Source organism: Nestor notabilis, unplaced genomic scaffold, assembly GCF_000696875.1.
Source record: "Nestor notabilis isolate BGI_N333 unplaced genomic scaffold, ASM69687v1 scaffold18820, whole genome shotgun sequence".
Taxonomy (NCBI): Eukaryota; Metazoa; Chordata; class Aves; order Psittaciformes; family Psittacidae; genus Nestor; species Nestor notabilis.
The window spans coordinates 1-16,337 of record NW_009912639.1 but is presented as its reverse complement, the minus strand read 5'-3'; the positions used below and the strand labels follow the sequence as shown (position 1 = coordinate 16,337).

General features: G+C 39.1%; 1 protein-coding gene across 1 annotated transcript; it reads left to right on the top strand.

Annotated features, from left to right (window-relative positions):
- Positions 1-4,140: 4,140 nt before the first annotated feature.
- Positions 4,141-7,585, top strand: PYGO1 (pygopus family PHD finger 1; the record flags this gene model as incomplete). Its single annotated transcript, XM_010020489.1, has 2 exons — positions 4,141-4,226; positions 5,975-7,585. Coding segments are annotated over 2 exons (1,208 nt in total), but the record flags the coding sequence as incomplete, so codon positions are not given.
- Positions 7,586-16,337: the final 8,752 nt, after the last annotated feature.

The following is a 16,337-nucleotide window of genomic DNA, read 5'->3' as shown; positions in this document are numbered from 1 at the left end:
CGGGCTCCCGCAGCCTCCGGGCCTTGAAATGCCAAAGTCGGGCTCGCCCTGCGCGCAGCTGGGACCACGCGGGGACGCGAGCGGTGCGGGGTCGTGTCCCGTGTTTTTCTGGATGTGCTGCCCATTAGTATGCAGCGTGCATCCTGCTGGTGCAAGGGAATACGTCGGCAGTGCCACATGTCCGAGTTAGTGTTGATGCAGAGCCCATAAATTACACTTGAGTGTTTGCTCTTCTGCCCCTGGTCTTGCTCTTGTGCTTGATTCTAGCTGAGGTTTTGTTTTCCGGGAAATGGAAATTCTGTCGAAATACTATTCTTTATCAATAGCACTGTTGTAAGGCTCCAGTGAGGTTTGAAGTGTGCATTTCTTTGAAATGCGTAAGGAGAAGGGTAGAAATACGGTGTCTCTTCCGACTCGGCTGTGCAGCTGACTTTAATGGCAGTAGCACATCAGTCTGTGTAGCCGTAGTTGCGTCCTCATAGTCCTTAAAAACAGAAATGCATTTCTGAATGAATTCATGATAGACCATAGGGTGACTGAGTTGAGTGAAAATCATGGCAAAATGGTAAGATCTGCAATTTATCGCTTCTCTTTGCCTCACCTCCTGTTTTGCCCCTGGAATTCTATTGTTCTTGATGTTTTAAGCTTTTTTTTTGTGGTTGGGTAAGTGGGGAAAGGTGGGGATTCTGCTACGCACGTTGTCTTTGATTTACGTTCTGCTTCTCTGAAACTGTTCTAGTAACAGCTGGATTGCAACCTTGAGAATAAGAGAATGAAAATATGCAGCAGTGTTACAAAGGAGGCTGGGATTCATTAGAGTCCTTCACTCTCAAGCCCAGATTCTGCAAATATTTAAGCACATGCAGTTTCACATGCCTGAGTTACCCACCGAGTTCCATGTGATTACAGCTTAATATCAAAACTGTTTGCAGTATCAGGAGCACAGAATAGGCTCGCCAAATCAGGTCAGAATTAGACTCTTCTTAGTTTTCTGCCTATAATGAAAAGTTTATTCAGCCATTTATGTTTCTTGGGAAAATATTCTTACAGAGATAAAGCACTGTTTGAAAAGGCTCTGTAACAACCTAGGCAGAGATTTGTCAGTGAGTATGGAAACCCTCCATAGTGTATTTGCAGCATGTTAAGTATGGCATAAATTGCACGCAAAGTCACAACCTCTTCATATGTAAACTAAACTGCAGTTGCAGTTCTTATAAATAACACTGAAAATCTCTTGTGTATGTATGAAATAAAAAAGAGTACGGGACTTTTCCCTTCCTAAATGTAAATGAACAAAATGCATTTTATCTGTTATTTAATAAGGGAATAGTTCTTAGATGTGTATCTGTATCTCTAGATCCATTGCATATATGATGTCCCGGTCAAAAGAATTGTATTTTTTTCCTGGAAAAATAGTCTCAAACAATGAAATTTTTTTGTGCACCCTTAGTGCAATGTTCCAGAATTCTCAGTACACCTTTTAATGAAAGTCTCTGTGGTAGGTACCAACAGTGACTTTCTGGAAAGTTTATCTTGGCTGCATGAAAAAGACCCTTATTCACTCATTTTTGGAGGTATGCTAGGACTAACATTCTGTTTCCTTTCATGTGTAAATTAAAGCATTATAAAATCCACAGGGAAAATATAAATTTGTAGGGCTAAATTAAATCACTGGCCTCACACAGCGAGAACTGAAAATATAAAAAAGCTTTGTACCTTTCCAGATGTAGGACTCAGTTCTGCAAACCTAGGCATGGGACTGGCTTCACCCATGGAAGTAATTCATGGAGAGATCCGTAGAACTTGTCACTGGAATTCTAATATTCATATGCTTATGCTTTTGAAGAATGATATCCCAGAGAGGGAATTTATACATAATTTCATAGAGTTTTAACTTATGCTGCTGTAGAGCAGCACTTGCATATGATCCTTAGTATTGTGTTTGACCTCAAATTTACTAATGCCTCTGCTGCTAGCTGTTGAATTTATTGAAAGAAATCTGGATATTTGTAATACTTGGTTACCAGTGGTTAACACTGTTTATGTGTTATGAGTACAGGACCGCAAGGAACAGGAGTGTATTTTATGCAGTTGTGAGGAATGGTGTTCACAGTGAATTTATGCCAGACATATAGGAATGGTGCAGAAGAAGCTAATGGAAAGTGCAGGGTCAGTTTTGAGTAAATACTTTATCAGGAAGATTATTTTATAAAGTTGAAATTTAAGGAAGATTTATTGTCATTCTTTATGTAAAACTTTATGCTGTGATTATTTAGTATCTGCAGTTAATGCAGTGGCAGTGCTTCACAGCGCGCCAAGTCTACACAGGATTTTTTATTCTAAATCAAGGCAAAAAGGACTCTCTTTCTAAAAGAGGTAATCCCGAGTTACCCTGATTGTAGGTTATACCACAATGTACTATGCTCCAGCATAATTTTATTTTGAGAAATATATTGTGACTTCATGCCCTAGTCTTTGGAATTCACACCGAAGTTTTGATAGGTGTGGATCTTGGATGCTCACAGATTTGAACAGTGATAGCCAAAGCCAAAAGGAACCTATTAAAGCAGAGGCAGAACTGGATTCTTACTGGAGATAGGATTGGTAAATTCCCTGAAACTTCAAAAAAAGGAGGTGGGGAGGAAGAAAGTGCTAGGAGTGAAATTTGTCAGGCCCCATTTGATCAGGGGTATTTGAAATGACTGTTGATATTTCAGTCTGTGGACAGTAGGTCTACTTCTTCCTTGTGAGAAGAGATTTTGCATTACTTTACTGAGCAGTGCTAAAGCTGGTTTAGGTGTCTGCAGGGAATACCTCTTTAACATAGAGCAGTGTAATGTCATACATTATGCTTCTTTGTATGATACTATCGATAATTCACAGTTATCTTCAGGTTGCCTTTGGTAATAGAGACAAACCTGTGTGTTCAGCTGTATGCTTGCATCTTGGTGAAGTTTGACTTGTATTCTGAAAATGAGTTTTAAACAAATAACAGCACGTTTTTCAGGTTGGATTGCCCGCTTCGTACTGTTCTATAGTTACTATATATATATATATACACACACACATACATATATATATATATATAGTTTTTAAAAGAGCAAATAAACTGTTATCGTAGTGGACCTGACGAATAATGAAATTAACATACAGTTTCTTAATGTAATAATGTTAGTATCTTAACATTTGCTGCTGTCATATAACCCCAAAGTGATTATCATGCTTCAGCGCAGGGTTGTTTTGCATTCACATGAACACAGACCAACTGGGATAGCAAGGAATGTGTTAGGATTTACTTATTTTTTCTTGTCTCTAGTCTAACTAGGGTTTTAAAAATGAAAGCCACAATTTATACAACTGTAAGAGCTGGTCCCACTGTTAATGAAAGGTGAGGAAGAATCCCAGGTGAAGTACAGGTATCTCTTTATTGCTCAGTCAAGCCTGATTGAGTGATCAATAAAATGAACATTCTTTTTGTGCCAGAGCAGCCGTGCTCAATTATTCTGTGAGGTTTCTGCAGAGCAGGGCAGGTTCACTTAGAGCCCCTCTCAGTGCTGGCGGGTGTCTTTTTGTCTGATCAAGTCTTGCATTTAGTGGAATTTAGATCTGATGAACCGGAGATCTGTTGAAACAACATGACAGGTTTTCGGTGGGCTTCAGTCATGGACCTACTGCTTTTTGTCTTTTCTTTCATGGTGTGTTGTAATGTACTGTTGTATATTGGTACAGTGAGTTTGATAAAAGCTATGTCTGTGTAAGGTGAATAGGAGGTAAATCTTAGGCATAGTTTTAAACAGTTCTTTTGAAAGTTGTATGCATTATGCAAACAAGAAATACTTCTAACTGGTGAAGTGGAGATATTAGGAACCAAGGGCTAGATAAACATAAAATAAATGGAAATATTTATTCCAACTCTAATGAGCATGAATTGGACATTAAAGCGGTAGTAGAGTAAGGTAGCAGTATCCAAGGTGTGCTGATTTTTGCTTCCAGATGTTTTCTTCTTGCAATGTTAGCCACCAGCACTAGTGCAAGTTCAATACTTGTAACAGGTATCTGTTGCTGTTACAGACAGAGGCAAACTTGAAACCCAGCCTGTAAGAAAACTAATGCAGTGTTGCACCGATTGAAATTTTGTAGGTGGTGACAGTGGATTGGATGGGTTAGGAGGACCAGGAGTGCAACTTGGAAGCCCTGATAAGAAAAAGCGCAAAGCAAATACACAGGTAAATTCCCTTTGGTTCTCTTGATTTTGTAATAAACAGTGCACTCGCGTGTTGTTTGTGGCCTCTCGCATTGTTCGGAATATCAGTCTGTTCTCACGAATAGCAGTTACATGCAAAATACTTCAGTTGTATTGTCAAGTTAAAATCTTTAGAATACTAGTTATTCTCACTGAAGTTATTTTAATCTCTGTAGGTTGCCAAAGACCTATAAAGAGAGGAGCACAGTGAGACTGCAGTAACTTGTATTTTAGCATATGGATTTGATTCAGAGGCAGGCTTTCTTTTAATGACTTTGTAGCCATTGGTGGAAATCTATACAGCATGAGTAGTTGCCATGAGACTACTTTTCTTCTTCCTTGTATTCCTATAGATGTAGGTTTGTGGGCTAATGCATCAGTACAGTTTCTTAATGCTTTGAGCAAACTCTTGGCATATTCCCCAAGTGATTTTCAAGTAAAAGCTGTGAGGCAGGTTCAGCTCCTTTCCAGTGAATCTGTGCAATCTGGCGATTCTATACAGTTTCTGTTTCCAGGAAAGGAAGCCTGAGTACAAATCATCTAAAGCAAGTAGATAGCTGTAGTGTAGAATTTTCCTTTGTGTGCTCATTCAGCTTTGAGTGAGAGTATCTATTAATTTGGCACTGCCCGGTGAGAGTGATTTAACTTTCTGTTAGGACTGTCCAGGTTCCATTGAGATGTGGATCTGTTTTCTCGATTTTTATTGTTTTAAAGTAGTCATAGTGAAACTTGCTCTGAGAAACATTCAGTAAATTTAAGGGTTTCAGACCCCTTTCTTGGTGGAGCTTCCTTTGCACTGTGAAATGGTGATAACTGTAGAGGGAATGCTGATTAGTTTCCTCTTTTTTTACCAGGTTCAAAATCTGCAGCACAGCAGATGTTATTTATGTCTTTATGTATTCATTTTGTGGGGGGGGGGGGGGGAGGGAAGGAGAAAGTTTAATCTTAGTTTATTAGTATTTGGAGGAAATTGTTTCTGTGAGCACAGTTAGTGTGAGAGCGAACCAGGTAGATGTTCCTCTCAGGCTAGTCTAGTATGAAATTCAATTGCATAGCCACTCTGATGACATTTAAACAGCCTCTGGGCTCTATTAAACACTTAATTATGCTCTGTCACCAGAAATTCTTCTGTTGTATACCCACTGACTATGCTTTGCAGAATTCCCCAATCACTGAATGCTCATAAGGGTTTGGTATACAGAGAATTCCTATATACGAACTCCTATATTCTATATACCTTTTTTAGGGTTATAGTAACATTAGGTTTGTATATCCTCATAGAAATGGGCTGTCTTAAGAGATGTATATTCAGTAAAATGAACCCAAAATGCAGCTAAAGTAAATGCTTCAAAGCTGCTCTTGTACCATTTGGAAATATTTTGTGCATGTGTTTAAGTGACACATGGCTTTCTGTATTGTTGCTTTTCTTATGTAAAAGATTAAGAAGTAGAAGTTACATATCAAGTAGTATTTTCAGAAGCACGGTTGTGTAACTGCACAGTTTTTAAACCACTGAGATTACTATAAATCACCATATTCTCCAGAGCCCAAACTCTTCTCTTGCCTCTGTGCTGAAATTTCATACAGCCTGGCAGGGTACAGTGGGTGAGCTTTATGCAACAGCTGAACAGTTCTTTTAGCACTGGTGCTAATCTAGGACCTTTTGTGGTTGGTCTGTCTTGCAGGGAAAGACTAAAACTAATTTAAATGTTGTATTTAAAATATTTTTAGGGATCATCATTTCCTCCTCCATCTGAATATGCTCCACCGCCGAATCCAAGCTCTGACCACCTTGTAGCTGCAAATCCTTTTGATGACAACTATAATACTGTGTCTTATAAACCACTTCCTTCAGGAAATCCATATTTTAGTAATCCTGGTTATCCTGGCTTTGGAGGCTATAACACTTTCAGAATGCCACCTCACATGCTGCCCAGAGTGTCCTCACCATATGGTGGTTCTTACTCCCTCAGAAACCAACCACATCCCCTTCCTCAAAACCCAGTGGGAATGGGTTTTAGTCGACCCCACTCTTTCAGCTTTGGTCCACATGATAACCCAGGCTTTGGGAATCAACCACCTTATAGCAGTGGTCAGATAAATCAGAATGTCAGTATGCCTGGTCAGCATTTCAGACCAAATCCTGGTGAGAACTTTGGCCATTCTGGTCAGGTACCTCACCCTGATGTGCCATCTAACTTTGGTCCTGGAAACAATCCAAATTTCCCAAATTCTCAGCTAGAGTCAAACCATTCTTTTGTTCCTCCACCGAACACTTACAACCAGACAAAATCATCCGCACAAAAGCAAGACTTTAGTCAAGGTGCGAGCAAAGCATCCAACCAGAACACTACTGCTCATCAGCATCATCACAGGCCAGAGGACATTGTGAGTCAAGGTAACAGCGACCTAAAATCTGTTACTCGAAACAATGTGGTAAACCAGGATAATAGCCATTCCAATAGTGCTGATAACACTAATGCTGGGCACTCAAATGGGACTCAGAGTAAGTCCCGCCAGCCTCGAGGTGCTGCTGAAGGATGCAACTCTGAAAAGAGCAGCAAAACACCCCTTCATCCCAGTCGTCATGGTCACTCGTCCTCTGAGCCCGTCTATCCATGTGGAATTTGTACACATGAAGTCAATGATGACCAGGATGCCATCCTGTGTGAAGCCTCTTGTCAAAAATGGTTTCATCGGATCTGTACAGGCATGACTGAGTCAGCTTATGGCCTTCTTACAGCAGAAGCATCAGCAGTGTGGGGTTGTGATACTTGCATGGCTGACAAAGATGTCCAGTTAATGCGTACAAGAGAGACTGCAGGGCCGCCTGCGCTGAATACAGATGGCTAACAATGTGAATTGGTGGTAGTGGTTGAAATACTTGCTGTGAAGATTTGGTTACGAATTGGGCACTTCACTTTCTGCAGACAATCAGTTGTGTTTGATTGCTGTCATCTTTTTTTTCTTCCCTGATCTGTTTTCATTCATAAACTTCCATCTCAGCTTTTGTGTGTGCAAATGTTTTACAGGATGGATCTTTTTCGTTTTGTTTCTGATTAAACTGTAAAATATAACTGACCACTGATCATAAGTAGGATGTGCATTGACAATTTTATCGAAGGCAAAAATGTGCCTGCATGAATAGCCCCTAATTTGCTAGTGTTAATGTGTTTACTAACACTGGCATTTAGTGCTCGGTTTTAATGGTACTATATTTGCAAGTACTCATTAGATTTTGTTTTTGGGGGGTGAATGTTCATTACTGATGGTTTTGCTGTCATTTCTTTGAATACAGTGGAGATGACATGGAGGAATGTGCAGTATTAGTAGTTTTTGTTTTGGGGAAAAATCTCTGTTTACGGAGATTTTCACATGTGCTTTTTCTTATTTTTGAAGTAACGTACTAGTCAAAAACTGATGGCTTCATGCTTACTAGTAACATAATGAAACCTGCTAACTCTCTAATACAAAAGCTGAAAAGTCAGTTGTTTCTGTGACTTCTCAGCAAATGCTTGCTGAAGACTCTTGCTAGGTCTTGCAGTGTTTGGAAATAGTTACAAAGTATGATGATTACATTGGAAAAAGAACACATCAAGTTCATGAAGTCCAGTGCTTTAAATCTAGAGAATACCAAAACTAGGGTTGCATATGTAACCTTAATTCATTTATCTTAAGCACATACATTAGGATACAGTCTCTGCATCTGTCACGAGTGTGCAGTCATGCATTTCTCTCATCCTTTCTTGTTGATGGTTCTACTCTCTGCCCCAGTGCTGCCTGAGAACTGTGAATGAACTAGTGCAGGGAAAGCCTCTGGCTCTTCCTCAAGGACTTTCAGCTGGGCCTGCTCAGTTGTCCTGAGCTTACACAGTCCGCTTGGCATAAAGGAGCGTGCAAGGCAATGGAGTGTGCTCAGCACAGGCTCTGCATTAAAAGGTAGTGTGGCCAGCAAAGTAAAACTGAATTCCTGCCACGGCCTCAGCCAGCCTTGCAGTGAGGGGGTGAAATAAAATAAAGCTTTTGCATTAGGTGAGTTTAGCTTGTGTCAGGAGCAAGTAATCAGTTTGGCTTCTTTGCTGAACTTGGTATTCTACTGACAAGTATGAATGGCACTAGAGCTTCAGGTGTGATACTTAGAATTGTATTTTAATATGGGTAATTTGATCTTATTCTTGATCTCAAAAAAAAAGTTTGGTTTTTTTTTCCATGTGGGGAACATCTAGCCTTGAAGACTTCAACCTTAGCAGTGTGATAAAGTTGCATGTGCAACTGGAAATCAGTGTTTCTGTAGAGATAAGTGGTGGTTTAACTTAATAAAAAGTGGCACTGTAATAACAGACTCTGATTGTAATACCACTGTGCTGGAAACTTTTAGTTTTTAAACAGTCAGCATTTAAATCATGTGTCAGGCATTACAGGCATTAGTCATGTTCCTTAATGTGATAAATTGTTCAGGTTTGTGGTGATGAATGATGTAGGAGCCTCTGTGGAATACAGTCATCTGTATAAAGAGGTAGTTTTTATGGTAAGCTATGCTAATGAGTGAAAAGTGAGGCTTGTTTGCTAGTTCACCGTTGGTTTTGATTTTAAATGGGCTCTACTGTGGTACTTTCCTAGAAGACACTGTGCAGATCCACATAACTGTCTTTGTTTTACTTTAAAAGTGAAAAGGTTTATATACTCTTTTACCAGAGAAGTGCAGATTTCCCTCCTTTTTTGTCTTGCCTCTCGTTAGGAAAAAGGCAATTAATGTCTAAAGTGTAAATGACACAATTCATACTGTGAGGATTTCCTGTATGGAGATGTAAAGAAAGCATAAGGCAGATTCAGGGCTTCTGCTTTCATCACTATTTGCTTTATTTAGTACAGAGCCTAAACTTAATTTTGTTGTTAGAGGTGTGATACTTAAAACCAAACAACAAAGAACCAACAAGCATCGACAGGCAACAATCTAACCTCTGTTAGGCTTATTCTTCAGTAGTTTTCCTAATGACTGACTGACTGTTAGAATTTACTTTTTGTACCTATAGTAGATAGTAAACCAAACCTTGTTTAGATAGATATGTTCCTCTGGGACTCAATTTAATCTCTGCAAAAAATTGCACTCAGAAGAGAGTGGAGCTGGTTTAGAACTACAGCAGTGTAAATGAAATAAAAACATTGCCCTCCCTGAAAATCCAACACAAGCTCCAATGATGCTGTCGTTACCCAAGCGTGATGTTCACAATACCTTCCCCTCTCCCAAACCCCATTCCTGTTGTGGGAAGGTGATTGGGGCATTTGTTCTCAGAAGTCCAGTTAATGTTTTAACATTTTGGAGCAGACATTGTATCTAAGATAACCATGTATTTCTTAATCTCTTCCTCAACCCTACACAAAGTTAGGCAAGTGTTTTCTGTGTTAGGTAGCAAGACAGTGGAATTGAAATGTAATGTTCTTACAAACTTAAAATCAACTGGAATATCATCTTAAAAGGCCTTAAATTGTGTATTTGTGAAACTTAGAATAACAGTTCATTTCAGTTTTTCTAAACTGGTACTATGTTGGGTTTGTAACCCAGTAAATTTTCTGTGTTTATTAACCTATAAATACAAAGCATTAGCAAATGCCAATTATACGAAGTAAAAACAAATGAACAAGAAAACCAGACTTGTTACTACGCTGATGACAGAGATATGGCTGATCAGGATCTCCAGAAGTCATCCACAGCCAGTGTGCTTGCCCTGCTGGTACGTGCTTGGCATACCTGGACTCTGTCTAGAGAGAGGGTTATACTTCGTTTCTCTCTGCATGTATTTACTAGTAGTAGTTCAAGTATGCGCAGGATAAACAACAATCATGTTTTGTTAGTAAGGTACTAGGAAAATGTCAGCTGGTTAGAATTAGAAATTAGTTATAGAAGGGTGGGTGGGAGGGAGGGTTGATTAGAATAGGTGAGGTTTTTTGTAATACTCTACATGAAACAATTTGTATTGAACTATCATGTGCTTCTTTCATTACTAGTGATTTAGGCTGTACTGGTGCTGCACACCAAAAATATTGCAAAGATTTTGTAAATCTTACAAACCTTAACATTTTTATGCGAAATGCCTGCGTCCTTTTTAAATAGCTCTTTGTCGTGGTCAGAAACGAGCCCATACTGCCCAAAATGTTCTCCCCTCCCTCAGGCTGAAATAAATAGGTACAAACTGTCCTTAATACTTAGGGTTTTTTTGCCAGAGACCGATTTTAAATGACAAAATACATAATTTGCTCTTTAAAATCCTTGTTTTATTGTTGTCAGGCTAAGTGACAGTAATGCGCATAGGCTAGAGGGTAGATGTCAAAAGTCCTGTTTCTGGCTGTTTTACCGATCCCTTCTACAACTTGAGCCAAGCAGGTTGGTTGGTTGTGCCTCAATTTCTGCCTTCAGAAGATCAGGCTGATGCTTACTTGCCAAGGTTGTTCAGAGGCCTAGTTTTATTTGGGATCTTCAAATGAAAGAGCACAGAGAAAAGTAATAAAGTTACTATTTAAAACAAAAACATGATTTTGGGGGCTGCTTATAGAAATACGTACATTGGGACCTCTCAAGTTTTTCATCTAAGAACCAGTTTTGTAATCACACTTTTCAGGCTTGACTTCTAGCCTGTGAGAACTAGTTCTCTAGTGAGAGCTAGCAGTCAGTGGAACTGCATGCACACATCAGGAACGTTTCAAAGTGTTTGCAGTTTGGGGCCTATGATATTTGCAAGTGAAATGCTTTGTGTGGTTTGAGATTTTTACAAAATCAGTGGTGTTCAAATGTAGCACCTTTTAAACATTTGTCTTCATTCCAACTTAATACAATAACACATCTGCATTAAATATATCCCTTTCATTTTATAAATAAACATTGCCTGGCAGTAAAAGTATTGGTGTAACTTTTTCAAATAAGGAAGTCATGCTTCTTATCATGTTGTATGTGACTTAAATGACTGTTTCATATTAAAACTAATCTTCCCTTATGTACTGCTTAAATATACCTGTTTTAGGATATCAGTTCAGTACTTTTTATACAATCTTGAATGTGTTCCACATTGGTGACATGTATTTTTGCAACAACTTTTTTGTTTCAATTTTAAATTAGAGCATGTCTGAAGTAATACATGCATTAGTGCTGTGGTGTGTGGCAAAGTTAATGTATGTAATTCAAATTGGAAAGAAGTTTCCAGACTTTGTCCAACATTAACCCTGTGGCCAGGGATTAAATTACTATGTAATACAAATTATTTCATACCATGATGTGTTTTAAGCTACTCTATGAAGTATGTGAAACATTATTGTTTATGGATTGGTAGCTGGTGTGGTATCTTGCATAGAATGAGGTATGATAGATGGTAGCAATTCATGATAATTAAACTGACTACCTTTCAGAACACGCAGCACTTATGTGCGTTGTCATCTTGTTGCCACAACTGTTAGTATGAGTTTCATATTATTATCCTCTGACAAATGGGTGAACATCTGGTCGTACGCTCATGGGTGTGAAAACTCTATTCTAACACTCTTTACTTGGTTTACAAAACATGCCATTTTTTATCTATTGGATGTGATTAGATGTATGCAGGAGGATGTAGAACTGGATGTATTTTAAAGTTTTTCTGCAATTACTAAGTTTTGTCTGAAGCTTTCTATATTAGAATAGACTCTTCCTTAAAATTGGAAAATTAAGTGTACTTAGCAGAACTCTTAAGGCAATATAACTGTCCTACACTACATCTTGAGTTATGCACATTCACTTCTTTGTATGGAACTCCTCTGATTTCTCATGGGCTTAAGTTTTACATGGAAATAAAAGATCCCATTAGTGCTCTAGTGGTGTGTGTCATCAGTTCTGAGGTGATGAATTCTAAATGGTGTTCAGCCCCTTAGAGGTGCTGCCTCTAGCTTAAAGTATTCAATATCGCCCTTAGCTTCCAGGTTCAGAAATGTCTTATCCCAGCATCACAGGAAATCCCTATTTTTGTATTGTTTGCCATATATGATTAGTTTTCCTTCTCATGTTCAAACAAACTTTCTAAACCCCAGCTTTTTACTCAAAGGTTTGTGCACTGTAATTCAGGAATTGCTGTATTTGAGACAGTTTGGGATTGGAGTCATGAGAGATGTTGTGTCTGTTTCTAGGCACTCATCTTCTGAACTTCTATATAGCTTAAGGAGGGCAAGCTTTTCATATGTTCTTCTAGTTTGTTGTTGTTCCTTTCTTGGTAGTTTGTTTATGGTTGTTTTTTTCTGATACGTGAAATAATACAGAGTTGTTGAGGAATTTTTACTTATAAGACAGCTTCTCCTCCAAGCTTTTGTATATGGCCTTCAGAGCAGATACTGTGTTCTTTAGGGCCTTTTGACTTGGAATTGTTTATCCACATTCTCCTTTCAGTGTTAAAGATGAGTTGAAAAGGCAAGTTACCAATCTACTGCCATCCAAACAATGCAACGTATAAGCTGATTAAGACTGTTGACATTTAATTATTTTTTTTTTTTTTGCTAATAATGATGTGATACCTTTTAGAAGAACATGTATCAGAATCTGATTCAAGCGTTCTTGGATAATGTATATGATAGATTTTGTCCAACACTGTATGTAACTTTGTTGCTTTCTGTTGTCTGTTTTCAGTTTCTTTTAAAAATAAAGGTAATTTTTGTGGGGAAGTTGCCTATTGATTTTTGTGAAGATGATGTAGGCCCTTGGTGCCAGAGTTCAGTGCTGGACTTGGCAGTCCTGGGGTAAATGTTGGACTGGATGATCTTAAAGGTCTTTTCCAACCTAGTTGATTGTATTAACTCATAATATTTTGCCAGTGAGAATGCATTTGGATTAGGCATAATCCTGCAAGACACAGTATATGGTCGTATTGCTCAGAAGAGACAGCTCCTGCCTCTCTTGGGGAGGTTTGCTGCTCTGTAAAGTCATTAATCTGAAGTAACTTCAAAGCAGATTAGAAGAGATCTTGCACCATGAGTCCCATTTCTTTCTTACAGGATGGGAGGGAAGGCTTAGTCACCATTTGGCTGAATAGCTGTTTTCAGAGCTTTCCGCACTTGGGATGAGATTATACAAAGAATTACTTATTCTAATTTTAAAAATTGTTATTAAGCTATTCCTGTTTGTTGAAATGATAGAACTGACTCATACCAAATGAGCAACTGATACAGGTGGTCCCAAGCCACAAATGCAAAACAGCTCATTGAAAAAAATAGCATCTGATAAAATAATCCTGCTCCTCTTAAAAAAATACGCAGGGATGAGAAAAATAAAAATTTAGGAAGGATAGGAGGGGAAAAAATTATTAAATTAAGAAAATTTAAACTATTTAGAGGATTTTTTCCCCCCATACATTAAAGCCTCTGAAGTCATTAGAAGTGAAAAAAACCCTGAAGAGATCTACATATGTATTGGCAACTGTGAAAAGTCAGAGTATTAGTAATATTACTAAGATTTGACGGGAGTATAAATTTCCTTCCTTCATAGGACAGGACATGGGATTTTAACAAAAAAGCTTTCCAGAGAAAGAAAATGTCGCATTTCGCAACAGTTTCTTGCAGTTTTGACTCCTAACTTAGTGCAAACAGAAGAAGGATCCTGCCTGGACCTTTCTCTTGGTTTATTTGGCAGAAGTGTCATAGAGAGAGCTCAGTTATTTGTCCAAGTAAGCTAGCAATGTGGAATGTGTGTGACATAGGTGGTGTTTCTGTAGATAGATTTCACCACAAGGCTTTTAAGGTAGGTCCAAGACCTTGCTCAGTCCCTTTTGTTTTTTAGCAGCTAAATTTGCCATTTTGACTTAAAATGTGTTACTGACATTTACTGTGTCTTGGGGGGGGGGGGAATGCATGGCTTTGCACTAGTGATCAGCTTTTAAGTAAACAGACTTTTTTGTTAACATCTTGGACCTATTTTGTGTAGCGAGAACAGCAAATACAGGTAACCGTATCTATGTCTTGGCTCGTAAAGTGTGTATACGCAGCATGGTCTTTCTAGCAGGAATAAATAATAAGCTGCTACATTTCAGTATATTCTCTGTGGCTAAACTAAAAATGACACCTGGATGACCAAGGCAGAAGACCAGCACTCAAGAAATCTAAGACTTACTGTCCATGGATGAACTCTCCAGAATTGAAGAATGCATCCTGGGTGACTACAGCTGCATTTTGGAGCGGTAGGAGATTTTGAATTGCTATTACATTATAAGCATTCTAGCCAATACTGCTATTAGAACACCCTGACCTACACCAAAACACTTATCCCTTCCAACCCCCAGCTCTTCCATTACTTCATGTAGGAAGCAGGCAAATAGGATTTGGACCACTGTGTGCAGCTTTGGCCTTTCTGTTTTCAATATAGTAGAACTGGGAAAGCTTCAGCGGTCAGCAAAGGTAAAGCTATGTAAAAGACATGCAAGGCAGGAGGCTTTCTAGGAGAACATCTCTTTGAGTAGAGAAGGGTCTGTAAAAAACCTGAATGGCACTGAAGGGATGTTGAGAACTTCCTTGTTTCATCCTTGTCTGCAGTTGCCTGAAATTTGTCTTGCAATACAGACAACTAAGTGATATTAAATGAAGGTAACACAAGGCAGGTTTAAAACAAACAGGAGGAGGTTTGTTCTCACAGGCAGAATCTTTCCTCAGCTTTTACTTACTTTTTTTATTTTCTCTTGCAGTTTCTCAGACTGATAGCAGTCTGTTTAGGGAGATGTCCTGGTTTAGGTCTGGGTTCAGAGCTATAAGCGACAGAAGTGTCATCTGCAGCTGACAGCAAGGCACCTTTTGCCACGGTGCACGTCTTAAGGTAAGACTGAAAAGATGGATCATGGAAGGTGTAAAACAAAAAGTCACATGTGCCAAAAATACCTACAGGATTTTGACCTTCAGTTACATCTCTTCCCTCTTGCACCTTTGAATGTTCTTCGAATGAGGAATTTAATTCAGTTCTCAGATACTAGTCCATGCAAGCATTCACTCACATTATATTGACGTGGGTGAGTGAGGGTGGAGAATAACCCAGAAATTGTATCAGTTATGATGGATTTCTTGCTCTGAAAAAGTTTTAAACCTCTCTGATAAATACTTCATATATATACATATATGTATTTATTTATATATATATATATACACACACACATATACACACACTACTTAGTAGTAACCACTACCATCTGAACACTGCTTTGGAATATAGATAGAACATAAAAAATAAATCTTCAGTGATACACATCAAATCTTAGCTCATGTGTCCAATGTCAAACTCAACTTTTCTTGGTCATATTTTAAAAGAATGAAGAGAGGAAAACTTTCCTTTTTTGATTCTGGATGTTTGGGATTTTTTGTGTGTGTGATTTTGGTTTTTTGGGGTTTTTTTATTGTTGGTGGCAGTGGTGTTGTTTTGTTCTTTTTCTCCCCAAATAGTTCCAAGTAATTTATACTTCTGAGGAACTTAAACCATACCTGAATATTTATCCAAATGTGTTTGGCTTGCCTTTCAACCCATATTCTCCAGGCACAGTTGCTTTCCACGTACTAGACTTTATTTTGGCAGATACAGTGTTACTGATTGTTTGAGAGGGGGTTGAGCAACAAAGCACAAATTATCTCCTGAGTGTTTGGCAGAGAGAGTAAAATAGACAATATGGGGAGGCAACAGCATGGAGCTGCCGAGTACTTCAGAGGACATCTGGGAGTTTCAGTGTATTGCCACATCAGTCCTCAGCTTTTAATAGTTTTTTTTTTACCAGGCATTCTCAAGCTAATAACAGTTTGTCTCTTTATGGAAGCGCATTTGGACCGTAGGAGCTGCATTCCTTCCTACTCCGCTTAGGTGCGAGTGATGAAAACCAGCAGAGCGCCTTCCGTGCGCGATGTCCGGGTAAGTCACGGGCCGGTGCCTGCGGCGGGGTTTCTGTCAGCGAATCTCGCCAACTTTCAGCAGGTCCCAAACGCCGTGTGTTGGCTGAGCCTCCTGCTGCCCCGCCGAGCCCCGGGGACGGTGCTTGCTGTTTCGAACCGTGGTCGGGACGCGCGGGGAAGAGCCCTTCCCTCGCTGCCGCGGGAGCCCCGGCTGCGCGCCTGGCTC